We start from the raw sequence: 16,088 nt of genomic DNA on the forward strand, positions 1-16,088 counted from the left end.
CAGCACCAGCCATAGGAAGCTGAAACCAGTAAATAAACAAACATATTGTGATCTTGACCGTTCATTTTGACTTAAAAATGGGTGTTTAGGAGGAATGGTTAAGTTAGAAAGCTTATTGACAATTTCCTCTCTGTCAGATACACTGTGCTTGACTGGATGGTTAAAATTTTTAACCAGGTAAATGGCTAAAAGCTTCTCAATGCATTATCTTGGTCTATTTTTTGTATTTACAGTCAGAAGCTTGGGCATAATGTTCTTATGTGTATTTACCACCCTCAAAGCATAGGAGCTGATTGGTTCATTGATACCAGTGTTCTCTTGGCATGTAAATTAGGAAATACTTTTGTGATTGAGAACTTTCTTAATATTTGCCAAATATTTGTTTATTAAATCAAATCTGCTTTCAACTTGAAGAATTTTTCTTTCAAGTGACTCATGAAAAGACTGTCATAGATCAGGGCCATCCCATTTGCCATAGTAGGCCCCCTGATTTGTTTGTATTCCTATCCCTCAAATAAAGGAGGTTTTTGGGGAGACTTGCTGGTTGGGATTGGGAGAGGTGTGTTTTGGCACTGAGAGGACATGTGCATGTTGAATGTTTGTGTATAGTGAGGTCACATTGATAGTGATAAGGAGGGTTTCGTGCGAGAGACAGATGGAAATGAATTAGACATTCCAGGAAATGAATAGACCTTTTACATTGAATGGGACACTGTGTGATGGGCTGGAGATGTTGGTCTACCAGTGCCAAGATACATTCAGGTAGAGTTTGTAGATAGCTCCAATGGGATGGCCAGGATGGTTGTTTTTGTGTATTTCAGGAATTAGGTGGAAGGTGGAGATACTAGGGTCAGGAGGGGTAAGGAGTTCTGTGCAAGCAGTTGGTAAGTCCTTCTGAGTGGCATAGGGTTTTAAGGATTTTCTTTAGCTTAGCGTGGATGGAAGAAATGGGATCATTAGGTATAATTGTGTATGTCGAGGTGTTTAAGAGCTGACAAAAACCATACATCATGTACTCCTCACTGTCAAGTAACACAGTAGTGCAACTTTTATCTGCTAGGACAGATTGTGCAGTCCGCCTCCAGGTCATTGATACAGTGGATCTCAGTTTGAGTAAGATTTGGATGTTAGTGATATTTTTAGGCATGATGCTGCAAATGAGGAATTGCTGGAGTGGCATAAGAGAATGGTTTTGGGAAAGAGGGAAAGGATCCCTTTGGGACCACAGCCCCTCTAGGAATTCCTCACTTTCACCATCACCTTCTAGAGTTGTTCTTTAATGAAGGTCATACATTAATTTACACTACCGAAGCATTTCATCACTGCTGCACCTTGAAAGTCATGTGTATTTCAACTTGTTCCACACCCCTAAAAGTTCAATCTAATTTATGATATACTAGATAAGTGTATGTGTAGGTGAAAAGGGGGGACAGTTGGGCCAGCAGATCAATTACATAAGTGTGATTTTGCTCAAGCAGAGGGAATGTTAGCATCAGATTTGACATTCTGCAAAGATTGAATACCAGCAATACGATGTAATTATGAACATTGTGTTGAGAAACTAGTCTTGAAGAGTAAAATGCATTTGTGAAGGGTAAAACAACTGGGAGAGAAGATGTGTCATTGTGTCTGTACAGTCTACACTGGTAAAGTTAAGGAGCAGAAATGCAAAACAGTGGAATTCAAAAGAACTGAACTGAAAAATCTATCTGTAGAGTCCCAAGTAGAACTGGCAGTAGATGGCAAAACTAGATTGACATTTATAAAACAGAAAAAGTTCATATCTCTCATGTTAAGCTATAGAGATTTCTCTCTAGTAAGGTATGAAGGACCTTGCAGCGGATCTTTGTGTTCTTTCAGTCACTGACTTATATTGTAACAACATTTAGTGTTGTTGTTGCTGACACTCTTGGTTCAGTGCCTTTGTTTATGCTTTTTATTCTCTTTTGCAAACAGTCTGTATGTGCTCCTCTTTTTCTATTGCTGTTTTGGTACTTCAAAAGACATTGCAACCAAATAGTTATCTGTGTCATAGACATCTTATTCCTCTTTTTAAAAGGTCACATAACTAAAAATGAAGTTCTTACTTTAAAAACAACTGCTGCCTTTCAAACACACTAATCATTTACTATAATGTAAATGGATAAATAAAAAAACCTACTCACCAAGTGGCGACAAGGGAACACACACACACAAAAGGATTTAACTTATACAAGCTTTTGGAGCCAGTGGCTCCTTTTCTGGCAGAAGAGTTGAAGTAGAAGGAAGAGAGGTGAAGGAAAAGGACTAGAGAGGTTTAGGGAAAGGGATACAGATCATAAAAGTCACCCAGAACCTAGGGTCAGGGGAGACTTACCAGACAGGATGAAAAGGAAAGACTGATTGTTGGGGACTGCACCGGACAAGGTTTGAATACGTCAGAGCTTAAAGGTGGAAGACAGGGTAATATGCAAGAGAGAGATTAACTACTAAAACACTGTGCATGAGTCAATAAGAGTGAAAAGTTAAGTGCATTATTTGTAACAGAGGTGGGAGGGTGGTGGCGAAAATTAGACAAGTCAGGTAATGAAAGATGTAGAAAACTAAAATGGAGTGAAGAAATGAGTAGTTACTGTGAATAAATGCTGAGATGGAAGGAATTTTTGTAAATTAAGGCCAGGTGGGTGGCAAGAACCAAGGAGATGTTGTGGAGTTCTGAGAAACTGGTGTATGGGGGAAGAATCCAGATGGCACAGGTGGTGAAACAGGCACCAAGGTCATGACTGTCATGTTGTACAGCATGCTCTGCAACAGGATATTGCCTGTTGCCTGTGTACACCCTCTGCCTATGCCCATTCATCCTGTCTGATAACTGGGTGTTAGTCATGCCGAAGTCTGAACAGTGTTTACATAACAGCCATTGCCAGTTCCAAGCCCAGGGTGATGGGGAAGGAGAAGGGAGAGGAGTAACAACCTTGTAAAAAAACCTTGGTCCATCTGGCTCCAGATGGTAGCACCCAGTTAGGGCCCCAACGTAAGGTTACATGCGAAGCCCGGCCAACGATCTTGAAATCAGAAGAGGGACGTCACTTCCCAATGGCAGGGAGAGTGGAAGAGCCACTGAAACATATCAAGTACTGGCTGTACTCTGTGTTAGGGGCAGCTACCAAAGGCATTTGTGTCCCCACATCACGGGTGGCCTGAACTCATCTTCTGGCGCTAACAACTTCAGTCGTTTTTAGCTCATGGAATTGATCACACTATTGAATTGAGATTACCGCAGGGGGACAATCCCCCACTGACCAAGGTCAATGCAAGCAGGCATTTGGGTTCTGGGGGACCTGCCAGAAAGTGCGTAAGGGAAGAGTCATAGCTCCCAAGAACCTCAAAGAAGATTAAAACTAAAAAGACTTTCAGAATTGGAACCATAAATGTACAGACAATGATTAAGACTGGTAAACTTAAACAGGTAGTAGATGACAGATGAGATGAAAGAGAAAAGCACTGGAATACTAGCGATGCAAGAAACAAGATACACTGACGAAGATACGGTGGAGTCAGAAGGCTTCATAATACTGAAAGGGAAACCAGGAGTTATAGTGGGAAAGGAAAGACATGCACCTAGATGCTTTGGTACGGGGTTCATAGTAGACAAGAGATACAAGGATGGCATAACTGAAATGAAGAGCAGTTCAGAAAGGATATCAACACTGACATTTCAAGCAGTGAACAAAAAGTATGCAATAGTAAATGGACATGCACCTACAAATGACAAGAACTGAAAAGACAAGAAAGTTGCAGACAGTTTCTGGGAGGAGCTAGATGATACACTGAAAAACATGCCATATAGACATGTAAAGATACTCGTAGGAGATTATAAGAGAGAAGCAACATAAAGGAGTAGTGGGCGAGTACCCTGCACACCAGCAGACAAACAAAAATGGAGAAAGACTGTGTCGAGAACATAAAATGAGACTAATCATGCCACACTTTAGGGCCAAACCGAGTAAAAAAAACATGGGCAAACCCATGCACCTGTCTTGTGGAATTCCAGATTGACCACGTAGCAATCAGCTGGACAAACACTAAAGAGATCATGAACACAAAGGTTAGGAAGAACACAAGAATAGAATCGGATCATTATCTTACAGAAGTTAAGTGCCTTTGGATTCCAAACAGGGACAGACTTCCACAGATGAATAGAAGAATTGGAAACATGAAGATAGACAGAGACAAATTAAGACACAATCGATCCAGATATGAGGAAGAAATTGAGTCATTCAATGAATGGGACGACATGAAGCGAAATATGGCGAAACAGGCTGAACTATGGGGAAAGGAAGAAAAGAAATGGAAGCACTGGTGGTGGAACAAGGAATGTAAGGAAGCAGTAGAGACTCGCAGGAAAGCCTGGAGAGACTTGGGCAGCAAGAAGGACCCGGAAAAATGGGAAGTTTTCTTAGGAGCAAGAAAGGAAGCTGACCAACTAATAAGATGGACCAGAAGACAGAAGAAGCAGCAACTAGATGAGACTGAGACCAACTTCAGGAAAACCAACAGCAGACACCTTTTCAGGAAATTCAAAAAGAGCCTGATTGGATACAAGGCTAGAGAACTGTTTATAAGAGATAAGAAAGGGGAGCTGGCTGTTAGTGCGAAGGAGAACTGTAGAATTTTTGCAGAGTACTTTCACGACCTGCTGAACTGTGAACCACTTGAAGATGAGCTGGAATTGGGGTCTGACACAGAAGAGAACTAAGCCCTCCAACCAGGGATGAAGTCGCACATGCCATAAGCAATCTAAAGAATAATAAGGCAATTGGAGAAGATGGTGTAGCAGCCGATGTGATAAAGTGGGGAGGCAACAAAGCAATAGACAACATGACCAACATAATCCACCAGACTTGGAGAACAAAGAAGTTGCCAGAAGGATGGAAGGGACAAGAGAGATGCAAACAACTACAGAGGAATATCGCTACTAGAGGTCAGATACAAGGTGCTGTCGAAACTCTTGCTCAAGAGAGTAGAAGAACAGGTAGAAAGTACAGTTGGCGACTACCAACCAGGATTCAGGAAGGAAAGAGGATGTATAGAACAGATATTTATCCTGAAGCAACTGATAGAACATAGGGCCTTAAAAAACAAAAAGACAGTAATAACCTTCGTGGACTTCACAAAGTCATATGACTCCATCAACTGACAGACTCTTGTTAGGATCCTGAAGAACAGAGGACTAGATGGAACTACACAAGAACTCATAAAAGAAATTCTGACAGACACAAAAGCAAGGGTGAGATACAGAGCAGCACTGTCAGAAGAATTTGAGATCAAGAATGGTGTTAAACAGGGAGATGGATTGTCACCATTGTTGTTCAATATAGCACTGGACGAAGTGATCAGGCAGTGGAGAGCAATAAACGAGGAAATGGGCATACCAAAGGCCCATGTGGGGGACAAAAAAGACAACAAGGCTCAAGTGGACTGCCTAGCCTTTGCAGATGACATAGCAATAGTAAGTGAGATGGAAGAAGACGCGAAGACACAACTCGACAACTTAAGTAAGGTGGCCAGAAAGGTGGGACAGAGGATCACCTATAACAAGACAAAGACATTAAGTACCACTGCAGTCTGGGAAACACCGGAATACACTGTGCAAATGGTGGACAAATTTAAATATCTGGGAGAATTTATAACAGGAAGGAACAGGAGCAAGGAGGGAATAACAGAGAGGATAAAGAAGATGAGGTCAGCGTTCTGTATGATGAGAGAGATATACAATAAAAAGAATATATCCACAGAGGCAAAGATGAGCCACTACAAGGCAACGGTGAAGAATGCAGTATAATATGCTGCTGAGACAATGACACTAGGAAGAAATGGGGCAGAACAACTAGAGAAAGAAGAGAGAAAAATACTAAGAAAAGTACTAGGTCCCAAAAGAGGTGGAGAGAGATGGATGCGAAGATCTAGGGAAGAACTGTACCGGAACATGAGAACAATATCCGGGGAAATCAGACTCAAAAGGGCAAGGTTTGGTGGACTTGTAATTAGGATGAGTATGGACAGAATGACGAAGAGAGTGTGGGAAACAACAGGGAGGACAAGGGGAAAGACAGGAACCAAGTGGGTTGTTGAACTTCGGAAGGATTGGTTGGAATTTGGGATCAAGGTCAAAGGAAATGAAAACTGGAGGAACAAATATACACCAACCAATATGCCGGAGATCAATGACAGAGAAGAATACAGGAAAAGGTTAGAGTGTCACCAGTGGAGCCAACAGGAGAAAAGGACACTGAAGATCTCGGAAGAAGAGTGGGAGAGAAGAATAGAAAGAATGAAGAGGTTCTGGGAGAAGAAGAGGAAAATGCAGTCCACAATGGGGCTACCTGGGGTCCTACAGAGGCTGTAACACAAGAAGAAGAAGACGAAGAAGAAGAAGAAGAAGAAGAAGATAACAGCTTGTATATAATGTGTGAATTTCACAGGTGACTCTCCCTCTGACAGTAATGTTTTGCCAGTTACAGGGCTCGAATTGGTGGTGGTAGGAGAGTGTATAGGGCAAGTGTTGCAGCAGGGACAGTCATAGGGGTAGGGAGATGGGTGCAGAAAGAGAATATGATCTGACAAGAATATTGCAGAGATTGGGGTGGCGATTAATAGCTATTCTAGGTGTGGTGGGCAAGATCTTAGACAGAATGAATCTCATTTCAGGACATGATTTTAGGAAGTCATGGTCTTGTCGAAGTAGCTGATTGATACATTCAAGACCAGGATAATACTGGGTGACAAGTGGTGTGCTCAGAAGTTGTTTTTTGGAGGAGTCAGCAGTACCAGGATTGGATGTGAGGCCCAGGAAATCTGCTTTTGAACTTGGCTGTTGGGATAATTACATCCAGTGAAGGCAGAAGTGAGAGTGGTGGTGTATTACAGTAAAGAGTCTGCATCCCAACAAATACTTTTGCCTCAAATGCCAAGGCTGTATGGCTGCTGTGAACATTTGACATGGAAAGATGGCAACTGTCAAAATGTAAGCACTGTTGTTTGTTAGTAGGTGTGATGTGGGTGGAAGTGTGTAGCTGGCCTTCAATGAGGATGAGATCAACACTAAGGAAAGTGCCATGGAGTCTGGAATAGGACCATGTGAAATTTAATTGGGAGAAGGTATTTACATATTCCAGGAACTTTCACAGGACAGCCTCACCATGAGTCCATATGACAAAGATTTCATCAGTATATCTAAACCAAACAAGGGGCTGAAGGCATATGGATCTCAAGAAAGCCCCCTCCAAGCAACCTAAGAAAAGATTGGCGTAGGAAGGAGCCATTCTGGTTCCCATGGCCATATCCCTGATCTGTTTGTATGCCTGCCCCTCAAAGGTGAAGTAATTGTTGGTAAGTATGAAGTTGATATATTCATTTACTATTACTGTTTAACCCTTACCTGAGCATACTGATTAATATTGAAACCATCTTTTCTATAAATGTGATTTATTTGCAGTAACATGGAGCATGGCGAGGTGCATCAAACCAGTCTTTGGACTGAACCACCACCACCACCACCAACAACAACAACAACAACAACAACAACAGCAACAACAATATGATGGTTTCCTGTCATGTTAACAATGTTTTTCAAACCCGTAATCCCAAAAAGACAATAACAAAATTATTTATGGAAGTATTAGCAACTATTTCTAGTTAGTAATTCGTCCATTACAGATATTGCAGGTGTCAGTATTTAGCAGTAAATTACAAGTACTCATGCATTTATAATGATCCATGTATTCACATCTAATTTTTAATTTCATGCACATAATCTAGTGACAGTGGATCCATTAGGTGAGCATAAGTCATAGTAATGTATCCATCTTCAAAAATTAAGCAGGAACTGACTCAAAAACCATCTGTTAAGTACCACAGAGAAACCTAAATTGGGAATCAGAATATGAAACAGACACATAAAATGCACATCAGAAATGTCCTGCACCAATATGCCAGGACAGTATGTGAGTTTAAGAACTTGGATTGGTGTCGCTGAAATACAGATGAGTCACGCAGCTGTGATATGGCCCAGCACAGCGAGCTTAGTGTGTCGCACAAAGGGATTAGAAAACAGGAAGCAGTGGGTAAAACCCATAGCTAGGGAAAATGTGCATGCCTATGGCCAAGCAACAGTGACAGCTACTGAATAAAACTTGGAAATAAATGAAAAATATTAAAACTCAATCTAACAGAGTCTGGAAGAGGATGAGGATATAAAATTGTGTGTCTAGATGTCACAAGTTCGTAGTAAAATTACATTTCATTGTATCACCATAGTTCATGAATAAAACAGCTTTTTATGAACTACAAAATCATACAATGGAATAATGGCAATATTACGAAAAGTATAGATACTGCCAATGGCAGCCAGAAACAGTGGTGATGTGACTAAGTGACCGTGTGTGTGTGTGTGTGTGTGTTTTGTTTAATTTGGAAGAAAGGTTTTTGGCCAAAAGCTTGCTTGTTTAACAGTCTATCTGTTGTGCCTCTCTGTAACTCAATATCTCTGCTATAAGGTGAGTAGCAATCTATCCATTTTTGTAAACTACAATTTACCAAACATTTAAAATTAAACTAGTACCAAACCAGTCGGTAGAGATGGAGGATGGTCTTAGTTTTTCTGAGTGGCAACACAGCCGTACCATTTCAATGCTTAGAAAATTCACAGCGATAGAAGTTGAACAGCCATGCAGATGTAGGGATGTAGTCATGCTACATTGCTCTTGAATGTTGTGTTTGTCTCTTGACTAAAAGGCATTGGCTTGGTGCGAGTGACTGTATATTGTGGTGAACCTCTATGAATAGTAGTGCAGTATAACTAAGGAAATTTCACTGTACTATTTTGTTGGGATTTGGGCTGTGATTTTACAGCTGGATTATCTGAATGTATTTGGGACTCTGCCAAATAGTTTGCTATTTATTATTCAACTTGAGACAGGACAGACACACCTTCAAATATCTTTTTTAAGGCTATCTGAGTGAGCTTTTCTGACATTATACTACTCCGCTTTTAAATAAATATCATCATTGTGTTGATTACATTATTCAGTCTTCTCATTTTTATTTAATGCATTGTATCAATTATTTATTTATGTACATTATTGCCTGACTCCTCACCCGTGAACCATGGACCTTGCCATTGGTGTGGAGGCTTGTGTGCCCTCAGCGATACAGATAGCCGTATGTGGGTGCAACCACAACGGAGCGGTGTCTGTTGAGAGGCCAGACAAATGTGGGGTTCCTGAAGAGGGGCAGCAGCCTTTTCAGTAGTTGCAGGGGCAACAGTGTGGATGATTGACTGATCTGGCCCTGTAACACTAACCGAAATGGCCTTGCTGTGCGAATGGCTGAAAGCAAGGGGAAACAACAGCCATAATTTTTCCCGAGGGCATGCAGCTTTACTGTATGGTTAAATGGTGATGGCGTCCTCTTGGGTAAAATATTCCGGAGGTAAAATAGTCCCCCATTCGGATCTCTGGGCGGGGACTGCTCAGGAGGACGTTGTTATCAGGAGAAAGAAAACTGGTATTCTACGGATCAGAGCGTGGAATGTCAGATCCCTTAATCGGGCAGGTTGGTTAGAAAATTTAAAAAGGGAAATCGATACATTAAAATTAGATATAATGGGAATTAGTGAAGTTCGGTGGCAGGAGGAACAAGACTTCTGGTCAGGTGACTACAGGGTTATAAATACAAAATCAAATAGGGGTAATGCAGGAGTAGGTTTTATAATGAATAAAAAAATAGGAGTGCGGGTAAGCTACTACAAACAGCATAGTGAACGCATTATTGTGGCCAAGATAGACACGAAGCCCACGCCTACCACAGTAGTACAAGTTTATATGCCAACTAGCTCAGCAGATGACGGAGAGATTAATGAAATGTATGACGAGATAAAAGAAATTAGTCAGATAGTGAAGGGAGAAGAAAATGTAATAGTCATGGGTGACTGGAATTCAATAGTAGGCAAAGGGAGAGAAGGAAACATAGTAGGTGAATATGGATTGGGGGGAAGAAATTAAAGAGGAAGCCACCTGGTAGAATTTTGCACAGAGCATAACTTAATCGTAGCTAACACTTGGTTCAACAATCATGAAAGGAGGCTGTATACATGGAAGAAGCCTGGAGATACTAGAAGGTTTCAGATAGATTATATAATAGTAAGACAGAGATTTAGGAACCAGGTTTTAAATTGTAAGACATTTCCAGGGGCAGATGTAGACTCTGACCACAATCTATTCGTTATGAACTGTAGATTAAAACTGAAGAAACTGCAAAAAGGTTGGAATTTGAGAAGATGGGACCTGGATGAACTGAAAGAACCAGAGGTTGTCAAGAGATTCATGGAGAGCATTAGGGAATGATTGACAAGAATGGAGGAAAGAAATACAGTAGAAGAAGAATGGGTAGCTTTGAGAGATGAAATAATGAAGGTAGCAGAGGATCAAGTAGGTAAAAAGGTGAGGGCAAATAGAAATCCTTGGGTAACAGAAGAGATGTTGAATTTAATTGATGAAAGGAGAAAATATAAAAATGCAGTAAATGAAACAGGCAAAAAGGAATACAAACGTCTCAAAAATGAGATCAAGAGGAAGTGCAAAAAGGCTAAGAAGTGATGGCTAAAGGACATGTGTAAGGAAGTAGAGGCGTATATCACTAGAGGTAAGATAGATACTGCCTACAGGAAAATTAAAGAGACCTTTGGAGAAGAGAGAATGACTTGCATGAATATCGAGAGCTCAGATGAAACCCAATTCTAAGCAAAGAAGGGAAAGCAGAAAGGTGGAAGAAGTATACAAGGTGTTACAAAAAGGTACGGCCAAACTTTCAGGAAACACTCCTCACACACAAAGAAATCAAATATGTTATGTGGACATGTGTCCGGAAACGCTTACTTTCCATGTTAGAGCTCATTTTATTACTTCTCTTCAAATCACATTAATCATCGAATGGAAACACACAGTGACTTCAAACACTTTGTTACAGGACATGTTCAAAATGTCCTCCGTTTGCGAGGATACATGCATCCACCCTCCTCCGCATGGAATCCCTGATGCACTGGTGCAGCCCTGGAGAAAAGAGTATTGTATCACAACCGTCCACAACACAAGCACGAAGAGTCTCTACATTTGGTACTGGGGTTGCGTAGACAAGAGCTTTCAAATGCCCCCATAAATGAAAGTCAAGAGGGTTGAGGTCAGGAGAGCGTGGAGGCCGTGGAATTGGTCCGCCTCTACCAATCCATCGGTTACCGAATCTGTTGTTGAGAAGCGTACGAACACTTCGACTGAAATGTGCAGGAGCTACATCGTGCATGAACCACATGTTGTGTCGTACTTGTAAAGGCACAAGTTCTAGCAGCACAGGTAGAGTATCCCGTATGAAATCATAATAACGTGCTCCATTGAGCGTAGGTGGAAGAACGAAACTAAAATGGGCTCTAACATGGAAATTAAGCGTTTCCGGACACATGTCCACATAAGATCTTTTCTTTATTTGTGTGTGAGGAATGTTTCCTGAAAGTTTGGCCGTACCTTTTTGTAACACCCTGTATACAAGGGTGATGTACTTGAGGACAATATTATAGAAATGGAGAGAATGTAGATGAAGATGAAACAGGAGATATGATACTGCGTGAAGAGTTTGACAGATCACTGAAAGACCTAAGCTGAAACAAGGCCCCGGGAGTAGACAACATTCCATTAGAACTACTGACAGCCTTGAGAGAGCCAGGCCTAACAAAACTCTACCATCTAGTGAGCAAGATGTATGAGAAAGGCGAAATACCCTCAGACTTCAAGGAGAATATAATAATTCCAATCCTAAAGAAAGCAGGTGTTGACAGTTGTGAAAATTACCGAACTATCAGTTTAATAAGTTACAGCTGCAAAATACTAACACAAATTCTTTACAGACGAATGGAAAAGCTTGTAGAAACTGACCTCGGGGAAGATCAGTTTGGATTCTGTAGAAATATTGGAACACGTGAGGCAATACTGACCTTACGACTTATCTTAGAAGATAGATTAAGGAAAGGCAAACCTATGTTTCTAGCATTTGTAGACTTAGAGAAAGCTTTTGACAATGTTGACTGGAATATTCTCTTTCAAATTCTAAAGGTGGCAGGGGTAAAATACAGGGAGCGAAAGGCTATTTACAATTTGTACAGAAACCAGGTGGCAGTTATAAAAGTCGAGGGGCATGAAAGGGAAGCAGTGGTTGGGAAGGGAGTGAGACAAGGTTGTAGACTATCCCCAATGTTATTCAATCTGTATATTCAGCAAGCAGTAAAGGACACAAAAGAAATATTCGGAGTAGGAATTAAAATTCATGGAGAAGAAATAAAACTTTGCTGTTCGCCGATGACATTGTAATTCTGTCAGAGACAGCAAAGGACCTGGAAGAGCAGCTGAACGGAATGGACAGTGTCTTGAAAGGAGGATATAAGATGAACATCAACAAAAGCAAAACGAGGATAATGGAATGTAGATGAATTAAATCGGGTGATGCTGCGGGAATTAGATTAGGAAATGAGACTCTTAAAGTAGTAAATGAGTTTTGGTATTTGCGGAGCAAAATGACTGATGATGGTCGAAGTAGAGAGGATATAAAATGTAGACTGGCAATGGCAAGGAAAGCGTCTCTGAAGAAGAGAAATTTGTTAACATTGAGTATAGATTTAAGTGTCAGGAAGTCGTTTCTGAAAGTATGGAGTATAGCCATGTATGGAAGTGAAACATGGATGATAAATAGTTTCGACAAGAAGAGAATAGAAGCTTTCAAAATGTGATGCTACAGTAGAATGCTGAAGATTAGAGGGGTAGATCACATAACTAATGAGGAGGTATTGAATAGAATTGGAGAGAAGAGAAATTTGTGGCACAACTTGACTAGAAGAAGGGATCGGTTGGTAGGGCATATTCTGAGGCATCAAGGGATCATCAATTTAGTATTGGAGGGCAGCGTGGAGGGTAAAAATCGCGGAGGGAGACTAAGAGATGAATACTCTAAATAGGTTCAGAAGGATGTAGGTTGCAGTAGGTACTGGGAGATGAAGAACCTTGCACAGGATAGAGTAGCATGGAGAGCTGCATCAAACCAGTCTGTGGACTGAAGACCACAACAACAACATTGCCTGACTTTATTTATGTGTGATTACGAATAATAGCAGGCACTTGTACTAGGGTAAAAAAAGCATAGTGGTGTTCTCTCATCCCACAGACATAGAGCTAAATGAGTCCACAAGGGGAATGTTCACTCACAAATATATTAGGTACTTATTGAGTGCCTCCTGGCTCCATGGCAAGTGAAAAAATAATGTGTATTTCTGAATACATTTAGGGAATAAAATAATTGGAAATAATGAAGCTGGGTAAAAATATATTACAAAAGGAACTCATAAAATTATTTGCAGGATGTCCATGAAGGAAGACAAATCCCCTAAACAGCTAAACAGGAACAATACTGTGATTGTTATATTCCACAAGAAAGGAGACAGGCAAAACAGAGAAAGCTATACATCTGTCGGCCTACTCTCCATAATGTACAATTCAGGGTGAAAATTATTTACACAGACAAATTTTGGCAGATTGCATGGGACACTGAAATAAATATTTTTCTCTCATGTCATATTTTCCAGTGAGAATTTTTTAATCCGGTTGAGGGAGTTTTCTCCAGATGAAACTTAATCAAACTAATAGACTGGGAGGTTGCATGGACAATAAAAACATTACTTCGACCACAGTAGAGGTTCGAAAAGGTCTCCATTGACCTGTATATGGAGGTTACACTGGTGAGTCTTGTTCTGTCTAACACTGACAAAGATTGCATGGGTGCCTAATTCCTAGTGCAGCTGCTACTATACATGCAGCCAGATCCTCTTCTGATTCAACAGGGGTTTTATAAACAATGATGCATGTCTCTTGTCACACAAAAAGGTTCAGAGGGGCCATACAGGGAACCAAGTAAGCCACAGCGCAGGTCCACCACTACCAACCCACTTTTCGGGGAACTGTTGGTTCAAGAATTGACACATAGGGTGACTGAAATATGCCACCTTCAGATACTCATTAATAACTGCATCTGTCAGTTTCCACAAGGCATAGCATACTCTTTCATACTCTTTCTATCCTCTTGCTGATGTGGCTAGTATGTTCCTCTGAGTTTAAGGAGGCGGCATGGGGCAGGGTGGCCGATAGCAGGGGGGTGGGAGTGGAGGAATGTGTAGTGCTGCTTGTGGGAGCATGCAGGGATGTAGTGGGGGACAGAATAGGGCTGTTAGGTGCATTTTACAAGATGGGGGAACTATTTGAAGTAAACATTGTTGACAATAGTTTTTAAGACTATTTCTAAAAGAAATGGATTAAATTGTAAGAAATTCTCTTTGTAAACATTGTTATTAATTGTATATTTAATGTCTATACCTATTTTTCTCTAAGTGATCAATTGGGAATAATGTTACAACCATGAAACTTTATCAGAACTTGAAAGAGAAGTCAGAGAAAGAAATTCCTAATTACAAAAAATATTCTCAACAACCACAGAATTTTTTTATTCCTAAACTGGGAAAAGAAGAAGAAATACATTTAATGGAAAATAGCTTAACCACCTACATTTGTTTATTAGTTATTTTTATCTGTAACAGCATTGGGTGCTATAGATATTGGACATAGCAAATAAATTGAAATAGTTCACAATCTTCTGTATAAGTAATTGCTTAAATTGTTACATCAGTTAATCATATTTTATAATTCTCATCTACTGTTAGCAAGCAACTTCTACATTTAAAAGAATTGAAAGTCAACAGGAAATTGAACATGAAGGCAGTACTTTAGAAGACAATTTTTTCACTGAGTTAGTAGGCAAAGTGGCACTGTAAATGTGACTGTAATGATTTTTTTAAAAAAATAGCTTTATATCCTTGCTAATTTTATGTTCTCAGGGAGTATGTTAAAAACTCCAAACCCATATGAAATTTTGTGTTGTTCTGCTAGACTATTACTGCAAACTAACTTCAACTTCAGTGGTTGGACTTATTAGAACCAATTTGATAGTCTGACTGAAAATCAGTTACAAGGTTTAGTAATTAACACATTAAAAAAATTGTAAAACTTAGCAAAACAAGGTGATGACACTTCTATTTTGGGAGGAATTTAATGAATAATAAAATTAACTTCAGAAATCATATCTGATTGACATTTACTGCTCTATAGAACAAATAATGTGAAGTAGTATGATTCTTTTTTATTTTTATTTATTTATTTTTTTTAACAAAGGCATCCCATGTCTTGTGTGAAAACTAGACACTGAAAACACTTTTAGACTTGATAATTTGTGACAGATTAAAACTAATTGATTGATTAAGACTCGAACCTCGAGATCCACTTTTTTCATGCAGTGCTTCTCTAGTTGAATTACTCCTGCTTGCTATAATATTCCTACATGTTCATTTCATATTTTTAAATCTTTTTTTGTCTCTTGGTACAGAGGGAAAGAATTTCAATCAAAAAATTAAAAAAAACTGTGTTTCATTTGTTTATGTATGGGGGACATAACTATAACAGAAATTCTTAGTGTTACACAGATGTTCAAGTAATTAGTATAATAAATGTTTATGTCAGTGGTAATCATTGTTGTGATTCTTCCTTTTCATCTGATTATGGTAAATCTGTGCTCACAGACTTGACAATACTAAACACATTACTAATTCTTAGAAACAATGACATCACACAGTGTGTACAATATTTTTCAGCTCCATTATTATAAAAAATCATCTAAATATTATTTATTAAGTTATCTCAACATTAATATGATATTCTTTTGCATTTAGATCCTGAAAGAAATTAGATTGTGTCAATACATAAATATGAATATTGTTTGAAACTCTCCATGATAAATAAATCAGACTTACAGTTACTTCTGATGTTGCTGCAGTTGTTGTAATCAGTTCTGGCTTTGGCACTGTTCCACCAGTATTGAAAACAGAAGCGATTTTGCTAATATCAACCACTGTTTCACCACTTGATTGCACTTCTGCTATAATCAGTGTCCTGAAGCATCATCATATG

At 39.7% G+C, this 16,088-nt stretch overlaps 1 protein-coding gene across 1 annotated transcript in view; it reads right to left on the bottom strand.

Annotated features, from left to right (window-relative positions):
* Positions 1–16,088, bottom strand: part of LOC126455440 (cadherin-86C-like) — a 290,066-nt gene that overhangs the window by 34,258 nt on the left and 239,720 nt on the right. The window contains exon 17 of the mRNA XM_050091193.1: positions 15,932–16,070. Coding sequence (XP_049947150.1) covers positions 15,932–16,070 — 139 coding nt within the window. The remainder of the gene's footprint in view (positions 1–15,931; positions 16,071–16,088) is intronic.

This window comes from Schistocerca serialis, chromosome 1 (genome assembly GCF_023864345.2).
Source record: "Schistocerca serialis cubense isolate TAMUIC-IGC-003099 chromosome 1, iqSchSeri2.2, whole genome shotgun sequence".
NCBI classification, from domain to species: domain Eukaryota; kingdom Metazoa; phylum Arthropoda; class Insecta; order Orthoptera; family Acrididae; genus Schistocerca; species Schistocerca serialis.